The 17,148-nt window shown below is 38.4% G+C and overlaps 2 protein-coding genes across 2 annotated transcripts; both read right to left on the bottom strand.

The window, feature by feature from the left end:
• Positions 1-4,949: 4,949 nt before the first annotated feature.
• LOC143860388 (putative disease resistance protein At4g27220) lies at positions 4,950-5,969 on the bottom strand. Its single transcript, XM_077370977.1, has one exon. It carries the CDS (start codon positions 5,967-5,969, stop codon positions 4,950-4,952), a length of 1,020 nt encoding a protein of 339 aa, XP_077227092.1.
• An 8-nt stretch (positions 5,970-5,977) lies between these two features.
• Positions 5,978-6,624, bottom strand: LOC143860387 (putative disease resistance protein At4g14610). The gene is made up of 2 exons (XM_077370976.1): positions 6,234-6,624; positions 5,978-6,099 (listed from the first exon to the last, which is right to left on the bottom strand). The coding sequence occupies exons 1-2, from the start codon at positions 6,622-6,624 to the stop codon at positions 5,978-5,980; spliced, it is 513 nt and encodes a 170-aa protein (XP_077227091.1).
• Between the last annotated feature and the right edge of the window lie 10,524 nt (positions 6,625-17,148).

Here is a 17,148-nt window from a genome sequence, read left to right as displayed (position 1 = left end):
AACAGAATTTGTTCTATGGTAAGTGCGGTTACCCAAATTAAAAGGAGCAACTCGGAACTTAATAGCGGAAAATTCAATTTTGTAAGGAGATTACGGGGCAATCCCCATCCCCTCCCGCACCCATCCTCGCTTCTGGGAATTTTTCTCAATCCCAGCCCCCGCTTAAATCGGGTACTCCCGCCCCGAATGGGGCAATTCGGATCTCCCGTTTTTGGGGGTTTAATTGCCAGCCCTAAGGACTAGGAGAATGTTACTTTCACAATCAATGGTAAGAGGTGATTGTTTGTTTGGGTCCTACAAAGGAGGCATACATAGGCGAAATGCATGTGAGATCAAGACTGCTGATTATATTGAACATGATGGGGCTGCTACATTATCTTTGTCCCATACCGAACATTCCATTCCATTCCATTTGTAAGATGTAGGACTAGCAAAATCAATGTTTTAGCTATTCTAAGCATAACGCCATACCCTTCTAGGTTTGATGGATCAAGGGCTCAGATCATTCGACCAATGTGTTCTCAGAGGCAATTAGTCGGTCCTCTGGTTGCTGTTAATATCAACCTAAATTAAGCAGAGTTGGGGCCAATAAGTGCCTTTTAGGCTCTGTCTAAGTGGAACCACATGCCTCTACGTGATAGTATCATTTCCCTAGTTTTTAATGTTGTGGTCCGTAAAATGAACGGTTGGGATCATCCTATTCCTAAGATGTGGCCCCAATACACTTTCTTAAAAATGGGAAGAGATGATGTGGCAATACCTCATTTTGGATAAACATGACGTTAAAAAGGTCTTTTCACCTAGTAAACAAGTAGCCCTTGGATCTACATTTTTGGATGTATGGTGTAGATTTGATCTCCCATTTTATTGTAGTTGAAAATAGGTTAGGGCTTGATTTCACTTGAATTAGGGTTTACACCCAGAAAAACAGACACAAAAAAAGAAGAAGGGATAATTACATTTACACCCCCTCTAGTTTCTGACGTATCCACTTCCACCCCTATAGTTTAAAACGTGACAAATACACCCCTGTAGTTTCAATTTGTTTAAGGTAGGCCCCCTCAGCTAAAGGTTCGTCCATAAATTGAAGGGTTAGGATGATCCGATGGAGCTGATTTTTTGGGCACACCCTATCTATGTCAGGACCCATCAAATGAACGCTTTGGATCATCCAAACAATGTGGGCCCACATTATTTGGATGATTTTTTGGTAGTGTTTGGATTCGGGTATGTATGGTGTAGATTTGATCTCCCATTTTATTGTAGTTGAAAATAGGTTAGGGCTTGATTTCACTTGAATTAGGGTTTACTCCCAAAAAAACAGACAAAAAAAAAAATGTCGGATTTGATGATGTGTCTGAAGGCATGCTTGTGATTCCCATTTCAATAAACTGAAAAATGAAGAATGAATAAATATGTAAATGAATGTCCATGAGGATTCATGCTATTTTGGTTTGGGGGATATGAGATGTGTTCCTCATTCTTTATCTAATTGGAAATTAACCAAGTTAGCTTTGAACTTGGGAAATTTAAACTGTGGCATTCAATGTGCTGCCCCTTAATCATATTCCACCACTAAACATGTTCAATGACTTGGTGACTAATTACAATTTTATCCACATATATCCCAAAAAGATTCAACATTTTTTTTTTGTGACAGCCAAACATGATTCTGCTTAAGAAAATAGAAATTTGATTTATGGACGTCGGTTTGTCGAAAATGCGATTATGTTGACAGGAGCACTTTAAAAAAGCAACTTAGCTTGCCTTGTCTTAAGAGTATTACTTGGTGTTGTCTATCTAGTGCTTAATCTTTTATGTCAGCCAGTGATTCTCAACAAATTTATTAGGAACTTCTTGTGCTTGTTTTGGCTCATGATTAAATGGTATATTGCGTTCGAAAAACAGTAAATGATCTTATATTCTCATATATTAACTGCATTCAGATCTTTTGTATTGTCTCTGAATCGAGCCATAAAACTTGAACTTTGAACTCTAATGATCTTACAATGACAGACCTTTCCTTCTTTATTACACAATGAACATTTTGCAAATGAATATCATCCACTGACTGGAACAATAGACACACATTGCTAATTTATGGAGATAAAAAATTTCTTAGAAATAAAGCTGGACAAGCTTCTTCAAAGTGTCAAATAGGATTGTAAAGGGGTTACTTTCAGGAACAGGAAGTAGATATGTTGGGGCCTCTTTCATTCCAGACATAGACATCACTTGACTCTTGTGGTGTGTCTTTTGATCTTACCATGTTTGTACCCTAAGGAAATGAGCAACCAGTTAATCATGAGGGAAATCTCTGCATGTAACTTTGACATAATAATTTCTTTCAAATCAGAATTTACATGTTATTCCCCATATCATGAATGAATTTTGATGCGTATTCGAAGATATAAACTCAGTTAAATCTCAGAAAGAAAATATGAGCTTGATAGTTCTCCATATATTCCTCAGGAAGGCATTGAAGTTTTTCTCTTATGCCTGTAATATATCCATCAGGTCCACCATGAACACATAATGTTTTCGACCTGGATGGAGGGGTCAAATGTATAAACACCCTGCAATCTAATTGTAGAGTCATTAATTCATAGAACATGCCCTTCTTATCTGCCACCCCAAATTCATCATCTTCCTTTGCATTTTTCTTTTGAGAAGGTACTCTTCCTTCGCATTTATTATCACCACTATTTCATCACACCAAACTACATGGAAATGTTTCAGGTGTTGCAAGCTTTGTGCTATGTTCCATGATAGGAGAGACTTTATCTCCTCATATTCACCACCATCACCTCCTCATCTGTGATTATTTTCTCCATTTTTGAGCAGTGACGAATATAAAGTTCATCCAATAGTTGAAAGGTCTGTGCAAGAACAGGGGAGAATAGACATCTCTGGCTATGGCATCGATACACTTTCATTTTGACATCTCAAAGTGGAACACCGAAATTATTGTTAGCGTAAACTTCCTTTGATCACAAGTGTTACAAATCTTAAAGTTGCCCTTGTTTAACTTTTAATGGCAAGAGAACTGGTTGCATCATGCACAAGGACAATAAGAACTAAGAAAAACTAATACAACACGAATAAAAAAATAACTTTGTTTCTTTGTGTTGTATGTAAGCATAGGAATATATTTTTGAATGGAATGAAAGCATAGAAATATTGAGTAGCTAATTAAGAGTTGATGTTTGTGGTGCATAGGCAAAGCAATATTGATGTCTGGGTTCCTGGCCATCTAGTGTAAAATTCTCTTGAAAAAACTTGATTTAGCACTCAAAATCTCGGTTGGATGATTGTTGGGTTCTTGGTTTTCTAGTGTACAACATAGATTGTTTTGACTCAGATTCAGTACCTCATCAGTCCCATGGCGGTCATATGGACCACATATAAACCTTATAATAAGAAGTTAAAGAACTCATTGAGTTGCTTAGAGCCAGATAACTAATAATCCAGCTTTCTCCTATCCCTCAGGCTCAACTCCTTGCTTATAGTACAACATTGTCCCAATCCCTTCTCTCAAAGTCAAAACATAATAAACGGTGACACTTTAATTACATTCCAGATAGACCAAACAGTATATTAAATACAGAAAATCCCATTATTTTGATTCTGATAAATCCATGAAAATGGCTAAAATACCATTGTATGGCTAAAATACCATTGTAACAAAAGCTTTGAAGAACTTAGTATTGAGAGAAAGATTGCATCAGCATCACCATCTGGTTGATGGAGGCGAGAGTAGACAACCTGGAGTAGCCATGATGGAGGCAGCAATTGTGAAAACGATGACGGCATCATAACTTCACAGGTAGAAGAGAGTGAGAGGAAGAAGTGATGAAAAATATCAATGGGTTAGACCTCTAGATCTCCCTCCCTTACCTCCCCTACCCTGAAAGGAAGGGAATACAAAAGGCATAACACATCATTAAATAGAAAAGGAAAGGCAATGAAATTATCTCATACAGATAATTTCGTTACCATCACTTACGGATAAAAAAGATGTTGGAAGCGTGACATGATGCTTTCGTCCTTTCAAGTTTAGGTGCGCTTTGGGGCCCTACTGGAAGCCTCTTTAAATTCAAGCAACGACATACAAAAATAGATTGCAAGGAAGGGAAATTGAGAATACATGGGACCCTCCTCTATTGTGGCAGTAGCAGAGACTCCTAAGCTTTGGAAGTTCATGTAATGGTATAACCTTTAATCGAGGGAGCAGGTCCTCCTTATTTACCATTCCAAATTCCCACTCTTCTTCCGATACACTAATCATCTCCTCTATTTCATCAGACCCAGCTACGTAGAGATATTCCAACTGTTGGAGACCTCGTGCTAAGTTCCACGATAGGAGATTCTTAAACCTACGGCAGTATTCGATTGTTAGTACTTGTAGGTTTTGAAAGGTTAAAGGAGGTGGCAACGAAGATTTGAGGAGAGACTCTTTGCCATCATCACCTCCTCATCCGAGATTATTTTCTCCATTTTTGAGCAGACACAATATAAAGTCTCCAATTTTTGAAGGCTCTGTGCAAGAATAGGGGAGAAGAGACTTCTCAAGCTCTCGCAGTCCAACACTATGAGCTTCTTTAGGTTGTGGAGGGTTCAAGTTGGTGGTATGACCCCCTTCCATAAACTCGCCAGTTTGGCCAGACTTTTTAATTTAATTTCTTCCAATGCAGAGAGAGTTGGTGTAGGGATACGAGTTGGTGGCCGGGATGATGACATGTTCCATTTCATCGCAATAGCTGAGATTGAGGCTCTTCAAGTTGTTGAAACCACCACCTTCATCATATAGGAGGTGGGTAATATTGGTGCAAACCCCCATCAAGTCAATTTCCTCGCTTTTTTCCTATAACAGCTTCACCCACTTACAAATATGGTATGAGTTTATCTTAATGGATATATGATTCTCGTACGAACCAACCGAGTACATATCATTCCACACAGATGCCAAATTTCTTTAGGTTCTCCCAAGGGCCAAGGAAGTCTAGAGACAAACATTTGAGGTCTGTAACATGAATGTATAGAACAGTGAACCGGCACAAAGATGCCACCTCATCAAAGCTAGCTTTACTTCCATCTCCGCTGCTACCTCTCACCTCCCACCCACTAAAGCTATTTCCCATATACAGTTCTTCTAATTTACACAACTTTGATATCACATTGGGTGGAAACATTTTAAGATTCCTTGTGTATGAAAGATCCAAAAGCTTCAGATTCACAAAATCCCCTATTTCTATGGGAATTTTTTTAATTGGAGAGACTCTTAGGCTAAGAATTTCGAGATTCACCGATCCTTTTAGTAGAGATATGTCATTTAAACTCCAGCATTCATCTAAACACAAAGCTCTGAGGTTGGATAAGCATGGTAGTGATGAAATACTGATCTCACTTAGATCCAAAACCAGGAGTTCTTTCATTAGTTGGAAGAGATTATTTGGGACTTTCTCCAAAGTGAAATTTTGTGGTAGTAATAAGGTTTGGAGATGTGGGCATATTGGCCATTCAGGGAGCACACTAATTGAGCTGTTCATGAGTGAAAGCCTCTTGCATTGTTCCAACTTTCCTGGCCACTCTTTCAATTCCGCTCCAGCTTTAACTAGAAATCCATGCTCTCTTCTTGATGCGATCGATATGGCCACATCTCTAACAACATCATGCATTTTTTCGTAACCCTCTTCATCGCCGTTTAATAGCAGGCAAGAATCCTTAAGTTTGTCAACCAAAGTTTGTATTAGATCCCATGATTCTTCCAAATTGTTAACATATTTGAAAACCCTCTTTCCCACCAAGTATCTCATCAAATAACTTACATCGATGTTATAGTCTTCAGGAAAGAGACAACAAAACATGAGGCAGGATTTGGCTTCCTCGCTTTCTATATAGTTGTAACTTAGCTCGAGACGAGAGTATAGTTCTTTATCCACATGTTCTATGTTATCTGGACGAGACATTTTTAATTCTAGCAATGCATTTTTCCAAACATGTGAGCCCTTGCAACCGTGATAAGGGCAAGAGGTAAATCCTTGCATTCTTGCGCAACTTCCCTGGCCAAACTTTGTAATTCACCAGTTTTAACATCACCTGCTTTCTCATTGAACAGATTCCATGAATCATGTTCAGATAAGAGTTGGACTTCGATAATTTTCTGGCAATTCATCGTGAAACATACATCTTTGTTTGTGTTGTCATTATAATTTGAACGCCCTTTTGGCTACCTCCACAGGGGATTCCTGTCAGAGCTAAGTCCAATCTATCCCATAGATAGTCCAAGATTAAGAGTATCTTCTCTTGCTTTAATCTATCCAACAACCAACTCGCTCTTACTTCAACATTCTCTTCTGCGAGTGGAATGCCTAATTTCTCAGCAAGTTCACCTTGGATCCTTTTTAAGTCTTGGTTTTGGGACATAGTCACCTTTACAACCTTATCATAGAGGGTTTCGCTGCTCTTAGCTTGTTTCTCTATGTGTTCCACTAGGGTCGTCTTGCCAACGCCTCCCATCCCATATACCCCGATGATGTTGATTCTCTCGTCTTTTAATGCCTTGTTAACTTGATCCATAGCTGATTCTGTGGATTCAAAAGCCTCAAATTCTCCCACGGGCATGGATTCTAAGCTTGGAGGAGGGCGAGGATTTGATAGTTGTTACCCTACTGAAATTCCCTTGTTTTAGGAGGTCGTCAACATCAACCATCTTCTTCTTTGCTTGTTTACCAAGAGAATAACGCTAGACCAAATTGGGACCATGGTCTAAAAATTCGACCGAAATTGGGGACCAAAACCGAAATTTTCCGATTTAATGACATTATTTATTAAAAAAAAAAGTGTTACAAAATTTCGGCCGAAATTCCAAAAATTTGGGTCCGGAATTTGGAACCAAATTACCAAATTTCGGACCGAAATTTTGGCGAAATCAAAAATTTCGGTTTTTGGTGGGGTCCGAAACGGTTACTGAAACCGAAATTTTAAACCATGATTGCGAGTTGCGACACAACCCCTTTAAGCGTCTCCTGTTCTCTTTCACTCCATCATCCAATCTTGTTACATTTCCTTCAATGTTAAGTACTTCTTTCAGCCACATTTGCACTTCACCACTCATTTCTTCTCCTCTCCTAAGTGCATCACCTACTAATCGCTGTATATCGTCTCTCTTCACCCCCAATTTTTCCACTTGCCGTTTCATATTCTCAACATTCATTGTATAATGAACAAGATAACCGAGGTGCTGCTTAATTGGAGTGAATAAACTCTTAACAGTATCTATAATTGTAGGCAAGAACTCCATGGCGTGTGTTGCTTCCGGGGAAAAACGAATGAAAGAAACGAAAGCAGCAATAAACTGCAAAGAAAAGCGGATAGACAGCAAAGAGTAAAATAATGGCGGAAGGAATTGCAGCAGGTAAATCAGAAGCTAACAAAACAAAAGAGGCAAGGAGAGAAGGAAGAAAGGTTTTGGTGTATCTATTGTTGTAGCTCAATAGAAGAGAATCTTAGAGCATGATATGTAAGAAGAAATCCCCGAATTCCAATAGCAATGGCGAACAGTCTAAGGAATCCAAATGAGAAGAGTCTTGTACAGATGAGAACTCAAAGAACAAGCAAAGAACGACACAAAGATAAGGCAATCTTCTGCAGTTCTGCGTAGTGCAAGTAAAGAACAGCATAAAGAGAAGGAAATCTTCTAACGAGTGCAAGTAAAGAACAATTTGAAGAGAAGAGGACCAAAAAAAGTGGTTCAAAGACGTAGAGAACATATTCTAAGAGGGAAGGTAAGGAATGAGGCTTTAGCTGTAGAGGGAATCCTTTGTCCTTTTTCTTTAGCATTTTTTTTCCTATTTTTTTTGTTAATTAAGTAAGGAGCCAAATTATAAAATGACCAAAATACCCCTACCACAAAAAACATAACAAAGAAACCCGTGCCACATAAAATAAACAAAACACCCCAATCTTATAAAATGATAAAAATATGGGATTTGCTAGCGTCCATCACAGAAGGCATTCCGCAGAGCGTCTGTTGCATGAGAGCAGCCACAAAATACATCTACCTAAATATGGCCAAAATTACCAGAATAAACTTATTGAAAAAGACCAAAAAACCTTGCCCCATGAAAAATTATCAAAATACTACTCCTCAGTTCATGGACTAGGGTATTAGCTAGGGTACTGTAGTCATTTTTCTTGAGATGGGGGTACTTTGGTAATTTCATATGAGACACAGTCTAATGTTATTTTCTATGAAGTACTGGTGTTTCGATCATTTTCAATGTGGTAGGGCATTTTAATCATTTACAATGAGGTGGGGCATTTTGATCATTTTTATGAGATATGATTTTTTTTTCTGGCTATTTTCTATAAGATGAAAGCATTTGACCATTTTTATGGTGGGTAAGCTGGTATCGAACCTGCAACCTCAAGGTTGAGATATAAAGCCTCAACCATTGAGCTACAGGTCCAAACCCCATTTGACCATTTTTTACAAGGACATTTCGTCATTTTCTATGAGATAGTAGTATTTTGGTCATTATTCATCGGGTAGGGTTTTTTTTTTTTTTTTAAATTTTTTTGTGAGGTTAGGGTATTTTTGATCATTTTTTTCAAGATACGAGTGTTTTTGTATTTTTCAGTTGCAAGGGTATTTTGGTCATTTTTGGTAAAATAAGTGTGTTTTGGTTATTTCGATGAGACATGTATGTTTGGTGATTTTACGAAGGAGAGTGATAAATCGACTCTCATATACCTTAAATCGACCCCCCATGTGTCTCCCTCTCTCTCTAACCCAGAGGAGAGAGAAAGACACATAGGGAGTCGATTTAAGATATTTGGGAGTCGATTTATCACTGCCCTTTTATGAAATAAGTGCATTTTGTTCACTTTTCTTTTTTGAGAATTTTATTTCGTTTTGTAATTTTCTATTTTCCATATATTTTTATGGGATTGCTAACGTCCTTCGCAAAAGGAGAGCAGCCATACAGGCTCACTTTTCACCAGATTTTGTCATCATTCACGAGGTGGCTGCTCTCACATGCAACATGCCATCCGCGAAATACCTTGCGATGGACGCTAGCAAATCCCATTTTTTATTTTTATTATTTTTTACTAGGATATACTATAAAGATAGATTTTCAAGAGGAAAGTTTTTTTCTTTTCCTTTTTTAAGGTTTTTTTTTTTGTTTTTCTCAACTTTATATGGGTAACTACTCCACGTGGATAAATCTTTTTGGTTTTTTTTTAATTTTTTATAGGTCGATATTCTCACATGCAAAAGCCAACTGTGAAATGGCTTTCCAGGAAATTGGTGAGCAAATCCCTTTTCCTTTTCAGCATGGTTTTAAAGTTCGGTTTCAGTATGCGTTTCGGCCCTCACTGAAACTGAAATTTCGACCGAAATTGTACACACCATTAAAAACTAATATTTTATTTAATACTAATTTCGGCTGAAATTTAGGGAAAATATTATATAATTAAAAAAATTGAGATTCTTGGGTTGAATTTCCTTAAATTTTGGCCGAAATCCAGTATGCCAATTTCGGATTTCGGTCGAAATTTAAAACCATGCTTTTCAGTAGTTTTTGATGGGCCGTGATAAATTCACCCCCTTGAAAGAAGAATGCACCCCCTGTTAACAAAGTTTTAACGCTTCTTGAGTTAACGCTTTCAAGGTAGTGTATTCTTCTTTCAAGGGGGTGAATTTATCACTACCAGTTGATAACTTATTTTGGGTCCAACACTGATATCTTTTTGTGCAAGTTGGCAGGGTGATTCGAGTAATTTGCAGATGGGCCCGACATCTTCCAGTCATGGTCCGACCAAATTTAGTCACGTCGGATTGGGCAAGCCTATTTCTCAAGCCCATTTGCATGCTAAGCCAGGCCTAAACCGGGACCTAGATGAAGTGATAGTGGTGAGTGGGGTGGAAGGAGACAAAATGGAGTTTGGTGAGGCCATGGAGCAAGGAAGAGAAAAACGTTTAGGTTGGGAAAGTGGAACGCCTAGAGCTCTGATACCATGTAAAAGCTAAAAATCTCCAGTGTTAGCCGTGATAATTTTCCTCAATGCCTCAGGCATGTGAGGACTCTTTCTTACATAGAGTATCACAGATAATCTTGGTTTGCCAGATATGCAACCCAGATAAACATGAAACTAAAACTACCCTGATGAGATATGCAATAATTTGATAGAATCCATATCATCTTCCCTATGTATGGTAACAAAACAGTTAGGCTTATCAAATGACCCGTCAATTTGCATCCCTATCATCAGGTCTAAGGAATTCTGAAAATGGGATTTGCTAGGGACCATCACAGAAGGCATTTCGTAGATGGAGCCATTAAAAAAAAGCATTTCACGGATGGGCTGCTCCCACATGCAACAGCGCATCCACGAAATACCTTCTGCAATGGTCCCTAGCAAATGCCTCTGAAAATTATCCAAGGAAACGCCCCATTCTCAAAACTCACGCTTAAATGTGGTGAAGAATGAGATTTTTCTAAGTTTTGCGGAGTCAGCTTCGAGAGATTCTCATTCTCCCGTTTCCGCCCGTTGTCTTTTGTCCCGAACATGCCCTTAGGAGAGATATTAAAGGAGAATAGATTCCCATTGAATCTTTAGTGCTGTCATTAAGATAATTTAGTTATTGATATGCAAGATGGACAACTCTAATCTGCTCTAAGTATTCGATTTAAGTTTGATCATACTTTGACATGGTGGGGTGCACCACTTGGTTTTGCATCCTTGGAGGTGATCCCAACCTCATGAACATACTAAAAAGCCCCAAATGATGAAGAACCAACAATGAGATGCCAAATCCCATAAATGTGAACTCTTGGGGAAGACATCCCCCCCCCTCTCTCTCTCTCTCTCTCTCTCTCTCTCTCTCTCTCTCTCTCATACAAACATACACATCATATAACCATGGTTCTAAATTTCGACCGAAATCCGAAATTTTGGAATTAGGTCAAGAGCGAAACTGTAATCAGGTATACCCGAAATGGTACTTTTTTAGGTCCGAAATTTCGTTTTTCCGAAATTCCGCCAGAAAATCAAGAAAATTCCACCCCAAAAATCTCGATTTTAATAATTAAATAATATTTCCCTGAAATTTCAGCTGAAATTACCGAAATTTCGGCTGAAATTACCGAAATTTCGGCCGAAATTCAATACTTAATTAAACAATCTTTTTGTATGTTTACCGGATTTCATCGTCCAAAATTTTGGATTTCAGCCCAAACCAAAATGGGTTCCGAAACCGAAATTTAAAACCATGCATACAACTGAGTTGACCACGTCCGTGATATAGAGTACACGCATGAGCACAGACATAGGTGTGTACTGAAATGCGAACCTAAGCTCAAAAGCCCTAACTACTCAGACTAAAAAACAGCTGGAATGGCCTCTTTCTCTGCCGAAAAAATCGAGATACACCCCCTGTAATACACTAATACATAGACATACAATAAATATTGCATAAAGTTAAAAGGAGCTGATATTTTCCCATCCCCCCCTCTAACGGTTTCTGTGAGAGTGGTTCACTGCTTTAGGATAAATTCACTCCCTTTAACATTTTCCTTTGCCTATAAAACCTAACGAATAACGGCTGGGGGGGGGGGGGGGGGGGGGGTGAGTGATGTATACTTAGGGGAACCATTTATCAGTATTGAGAACCAAGCTGATGATACGCAGGTCTTTATCGATGCCCTCCATCTTGACCCAAATGCCATCCGCTCCAGGAGATAATTTAAAACATACCATTCCACTCTGTCATATGCATTGTCTGTGTCTAATTGACATACTACGCCTTTATTCTCATTTGTTAAGTAATAATTTACCATCTCGTTCGCTATGAGTACTATCCAATATCTATCTGTCTTGAATGAAAGCTGATTGGTTGGTGAAATAATCTTTGGTAGGGACTTTTTCAACCATTCTGCCGGGATTTTTGCTAGCAATTTGTATACACCGTTCTATTTGAAATTAAACGTCATGACCCTCATCTATAAGGAAAAGCAGCTAGCTTGTTATGAATGTATGTTTCCTGGACGTAGAATTAGGCATTAGGGGCCGTTTGGATATGCAGATTTTAGAATCCAGGTTTTTACTTTGAAAACAGTGTAAAAGAGGGTTCACAATCCAGCTGTTGTATGCTGTCCTGGCACCGTTTCTTGGATCTTAAGAAAACTAGGGTTTAGGAATCCCAGGATGAGGGTGAGGTTTCTAAGACCTGGTTTTCTTGCTTAAAATCTAAGAAACGCTGCTAAGACAGCATACAACAGCTTCATCATGAACCATCTTTTAAACTGTTTTCAAACTAAAAACCTAGATTGTAAAATCCGCGTATCCAAACGGCCCCTTAATATAATGAAATCTCAAAATTGATATCCATCCAAGAAATCATATAAACCTTAGAAAACTGCCAATCTCATCCCTAATAAAAGAAATCCTAATCTCTAGGTTAGAATGATATACTTAGCCCACATCTCTAATCGGCCAAACCCATTCACCAAAATCTCAAAATACAAGAAGAAAGCCATCAAAAGAATATCAAAATCCAAAACAAACAGGGCCTAAAGTAATAGAGAAGAAAAACCTGCACACTCGTTTCATCAATTTCCCTCAAAATCTGGATGAATTGCTTTTATTAGAGAAAAATACAGCAAGAAATTCTGGAGAGAGAGAGAGAGAGAGGACGAGCGGTGTTTGTAGGGGTGTCAATGGATCCAGACGGTCCGATGGATTGTCCGAATCCGAACGTTAATGAACGGGATCTAGGATCCATGGGCATATTTTGGATCATCAAATCGGGGATCCGAAAAATTTTGGATTGTGTATGGGCACGCCACAGATGCCCATTGGATAGTCACGATCCGAAATGGTTTACAAAAATATCCTCCAAATTTTGTTAATGCTAACCGTTCTATGAAGGGTATTTTGGTCAAAACCTCACTTAGCACTTAATGAATCGGATGGGAATTCGATTTCACTCATTTCAGTCATTTCATTTCATACTTTCATGAAGGAAAAGAGAGGGGTTTCGTTCTTTATGCATCATATTCTTTGATAATAGTTATACATTATATTTGTGTATGTAATTTTGATTAGTTTTATTGTTTACGAGCATTATTATTCACATAGATTAAACATAGATAAATTTTTAATTTAGTTGATGAAAATGCATGGAGACACACTAATAATGTACTATCATTTCCCAAAGTTAAATTGGTTGTCTAACAAATGATGTATCCTTAGGGGAACCATTTATCAGTATTGAGAACCAAGTTGATGATAAGCAGGTCTTTATCGATGCCCTCCATCTTGACCCAAATGCCATCCGCTCCAGGAGATAATTTAAAACATACCATTCCACTCTGTCATATGCGTTGTCTGTGTCTAATTGACATACTACGCCTTTATTCTCATTTGTTAAGTAATAATTTACCATCTCATTTGCTATGAGTACTATCCAATATCTATCTGTCTTGAATGAAAGCTGATTGGTTGGTGAAATAATCTTTAGTAGGGACTTTTTCAACCATTCTACCGGGATTTTTCCTAGCAATTTGTATACACCGTTCTATTTGAAATTAAACGTCATGACCCTCATCTATAAGGAAAAGCAGTTAGCTTGCTATGAATGTATGTTTCCTGGATGTAGAATTAGGCATTAGGGGCTGTTTGGATACACGGATTTTAGAATCTAGGTTTTTACTTTGAAAACAGTGTAAAAGAGGGTTCACAATCCAGCTGTTGTATGCTGTCCTGGCAACGTTTCTTGGATCTTAAGAAAACTAGGGTTTAGGAATCCCAGGATGAGGGTGAGGTTTCTAAGACCTGGTTTTCTTGCTTAAAATCTAAGAAACGCTGCTAAGACAGCATAGAACAGCTTCATCATGAACCATCTTTTAGACTGTTTTCAAACTAAAAACCTGGATTGTATGTAATTTTGATTAGTTTTATTGTTTACGAGCATTATTATACACATAGATTAAACATAGATAAATTTTTAATTTAGTTGATGAAAATGCATGGAGACACTAATAATGTACTACCATTCTATCTCTTTTTTAAAAAAAATTAATTGTTTACTTAGCTTAGTGGGACATAATAGGACACTCCGATGGACGGTCCGAATTAAAATGGATCATGATCATGACGTGGAAAGTAGGATCTGAAGAACAATCCGACTCCGACCCGACCGATAAGGAATTTGAATGGATTGTGACTGTGACATAGGTGGATCCGACCCGAAGTGGATCCGTTGACACCCCTAGGTGTTTGGAAAAGGGGGGACAAAGAGAAGAAGGGAAGCCCATAATCAAAGGTTGGGGAGCCCATAATCAAAGGTTATTACGGTTCCCAAAAAGATCTCAAAAGCCAATTAAATAATAAAAGACAAGCTGAGTTTGTGCAATTATCAAATCATGGTTTTTGCAAGGGCGCCGTTTATTCTATCATTCCATAATTTTTATCTGAGGAATGCTAAACTCAAGGGCACCTTTCAATGGATGGGATGAAAGGGTGTCCCCATTGGATCCATGTCACCATAGTGCATTGAACATCCTTTGACTTTTACGCTATTATAAATGCACTATGGTGACCTAGATCCAATGGGGGCGTCCTTTCATCCCGTTTCTGCAAGGGCGCCTCTCAGTTAAGCTTTCCTCTTTTTATATTTATACCTGTGCTTATAGATGAACTTTGTTGAGACGCCCTTGCGGTTTATCTTTGGAAGGGCAGCCTTCAGTTTAGCATTCCTGAGATAAATTATAGGAAATAAGCATAAGGATAGGGAACTGCAATAATTCTATGGACTTTGTTAGGTGATTTCAAGGGAATTAAAGGGGGTTTTTATGGAAGAACTTCTAGTAAAATTTTAATAAATTTTCAAATCGAAAATGCCTGTTTTGTTCGCGAATTTTGATGGAGCTTCATTTGATTGTGTATGAGGAGAAACAAAGAAAAGAAAATACGCATGAAAATTAACTGTGGTTGAGTATGAGTTAAAGTTAGGGTTTGACCAAGGTTTAATGAGAAATGATAAGAAAGGCCATGACGAAGGAAGACGGAGTGACCAAGGAAATGATATAACACTGCCTTTCTCACTAATGAAGACTAAGAGTGACGGGAAGAGATTTCATAGTGACTTAGATTCCTTGGGCAAAGCTTTCCAAATAAAAAAAATTTCTCACGCAAAAAGCAAATAGTCCCACATCGGATAAGTAAAATGGATGGGGATGGGTTATAAGGGAATGGGCACCCTCACTCTAATGGCTAGCTTTTAGGGGTGAGTTCTACCCGGTTAAATCCCTTCAAGTTTCATAAAAGAGGCGTGCAACACCCAAGTTGACTTCTCATTTACTTAGACATATATATGATGCCAACCATGCTTGGACAAGGACTAATTAAGATGAAAAAAACACCTCATCTTTTGTCGTTTAGTCCTCAAAACTTACCCCACCAAACAAGCCAATTCTTTTTCCTCTCCACCAACATTGGACTATGAGATAGGTCGAGACAGCGACCTCCATCTCATGTATAAGTTGCACGCCCTGCTAGAAAATTAAGAATCCCTACCAAATTTGCCTTAGGTCACTCTTGCATCATTAGTGTTTCGCTTTTAAAATTTTGCATCTAGACCTCTATTTTCTTTTTTAATGAATGGCAAAGAAATATATTAATGTAGAAAAGACACACGAGGAGATTGCATCTAGACATCCAGACCTGGCAAAAAGTGACCCGATCGACCTGTGGGTCCACCCCGCCCGTCCATAATTTACAGGTCTGGTTAGTGACCCGTTAAAATTTGACCAGGCCCAGCCTGTCAAAACAGGGCCGGGCTGGATAAATCTGCGGGTGCCCATGGGTGCCCGTAAAAACCCAAATGAATTAAGTAAGAAATTTCATAAAAATGCTTAACTAGTAGTGCAAAAAAAAGAAGCATCATCTCATCATTTAGTCGCAAAAAATTAGTAGCGTGTTGTGCCATGCTACTAATAACATCATCTTCACTCTCCATCTCTACATTTAGGTGCAAAAGTTCATTAAAACAAAAAAAAGGCAGCAAAAAAAGAAAAAAAATGGGTTACCCTCGGGTACACCCAGCCCAAATGGGTGTGGTCTGGGTTTACAAAATATTGACCAGTAAGATTCCGGGTCATTTGTGACCCGACCCGTACCACCCCGGCCCAGCCCACCTGTTTGCCGGTCTATGACATCTTAGCTCCAGTTCTTCAACGGTTCTTGTTTTTTGGGTTTTCAATGATGCTCAAACGAAATATAATTAATCATGTGAACAAACCGCACTTCAATCCAAAAAATCAGAACGAGTTGACCAAAAGCTTCGCATAGTATTGGCCGAATGTCATTTTCCGTTTATTTTCATATTCCATGATAAATAAAAAAAGGGCGCTGATATTCCCCGTCCTAATGGATAAAATCCCCTCCCTCTTAACGGTTTCTGTGAGTGTGGTTCACTGCTTTAGGATAAATTCACTCAAACTCTGTTTGGCTGCAAAAAGTAGGGAAGACGGCTGAGCATTTCTAGGAATATGAAATACCAAATGTTGTTTGGTTGTCATTTTTCGGGTCGGGTCGATGCGGGTCGGGTAAAACCCGGATCGAGTTGCAGCCCTACTTGTCACCTCCTTGTTGACTACTACTTCCACTAAAATCTCATCTAACCAATGAGCCTAAAGGAAGATGATTTCTTTCACCTGCACCATTACGCACCCCTCGCGTGATTTGACGTCAAAAAGCGTTAAAGGTCTGAATGCAGCCCTATATTTCAACATTTTGATGCATGGCAGTTGTAAGGCAAAGCTGATGTGGGTTGGATTATTTAAATAAAATGATGACCCAACTTGTATTTTTACCTGCTCATTTTTTTTTTCCACTACACAAAATCACATAACTTCTAAATTAAATAATTTTTTAGTAGTCATTTTCATTCTAAGTGACTTTTAGGGTAGCTACATAATTTATCACAGTAAAATATAAAGTTTGTATTTGGAACTCATAATTTGGGTTAATTTATTCCACCCTGGCTCCCAAACATCACGTTTTAAAGAAGGTTTCTAGCAAAACGGGAATCCTGTTTAGGAAAAACAAAAAGACGAGAGCCTCTCTCTTGACGCGTGT

This window comes from Tasmannia lanceolata, unplaced genomic scaffold, assembly GCF_043159265.1.
Source record: "Tasmannia lanceolata isolate RefF3 unplaced genomic scaffold, GAP_Taslan_0.1 ptg000037l, whole genome shotgun sequence".
NCBI classification, from domain to species: domain Eukaryota; kingdom Viridiplantae; phylum Streptophyta; class Magnoliopsida; order Canellales; family Winteraceae; genus Tasmannia; species Tasmannia lanceolata.
This window is presented reverse-complemented; position numbering and strand designations above follow the sequence as displayed.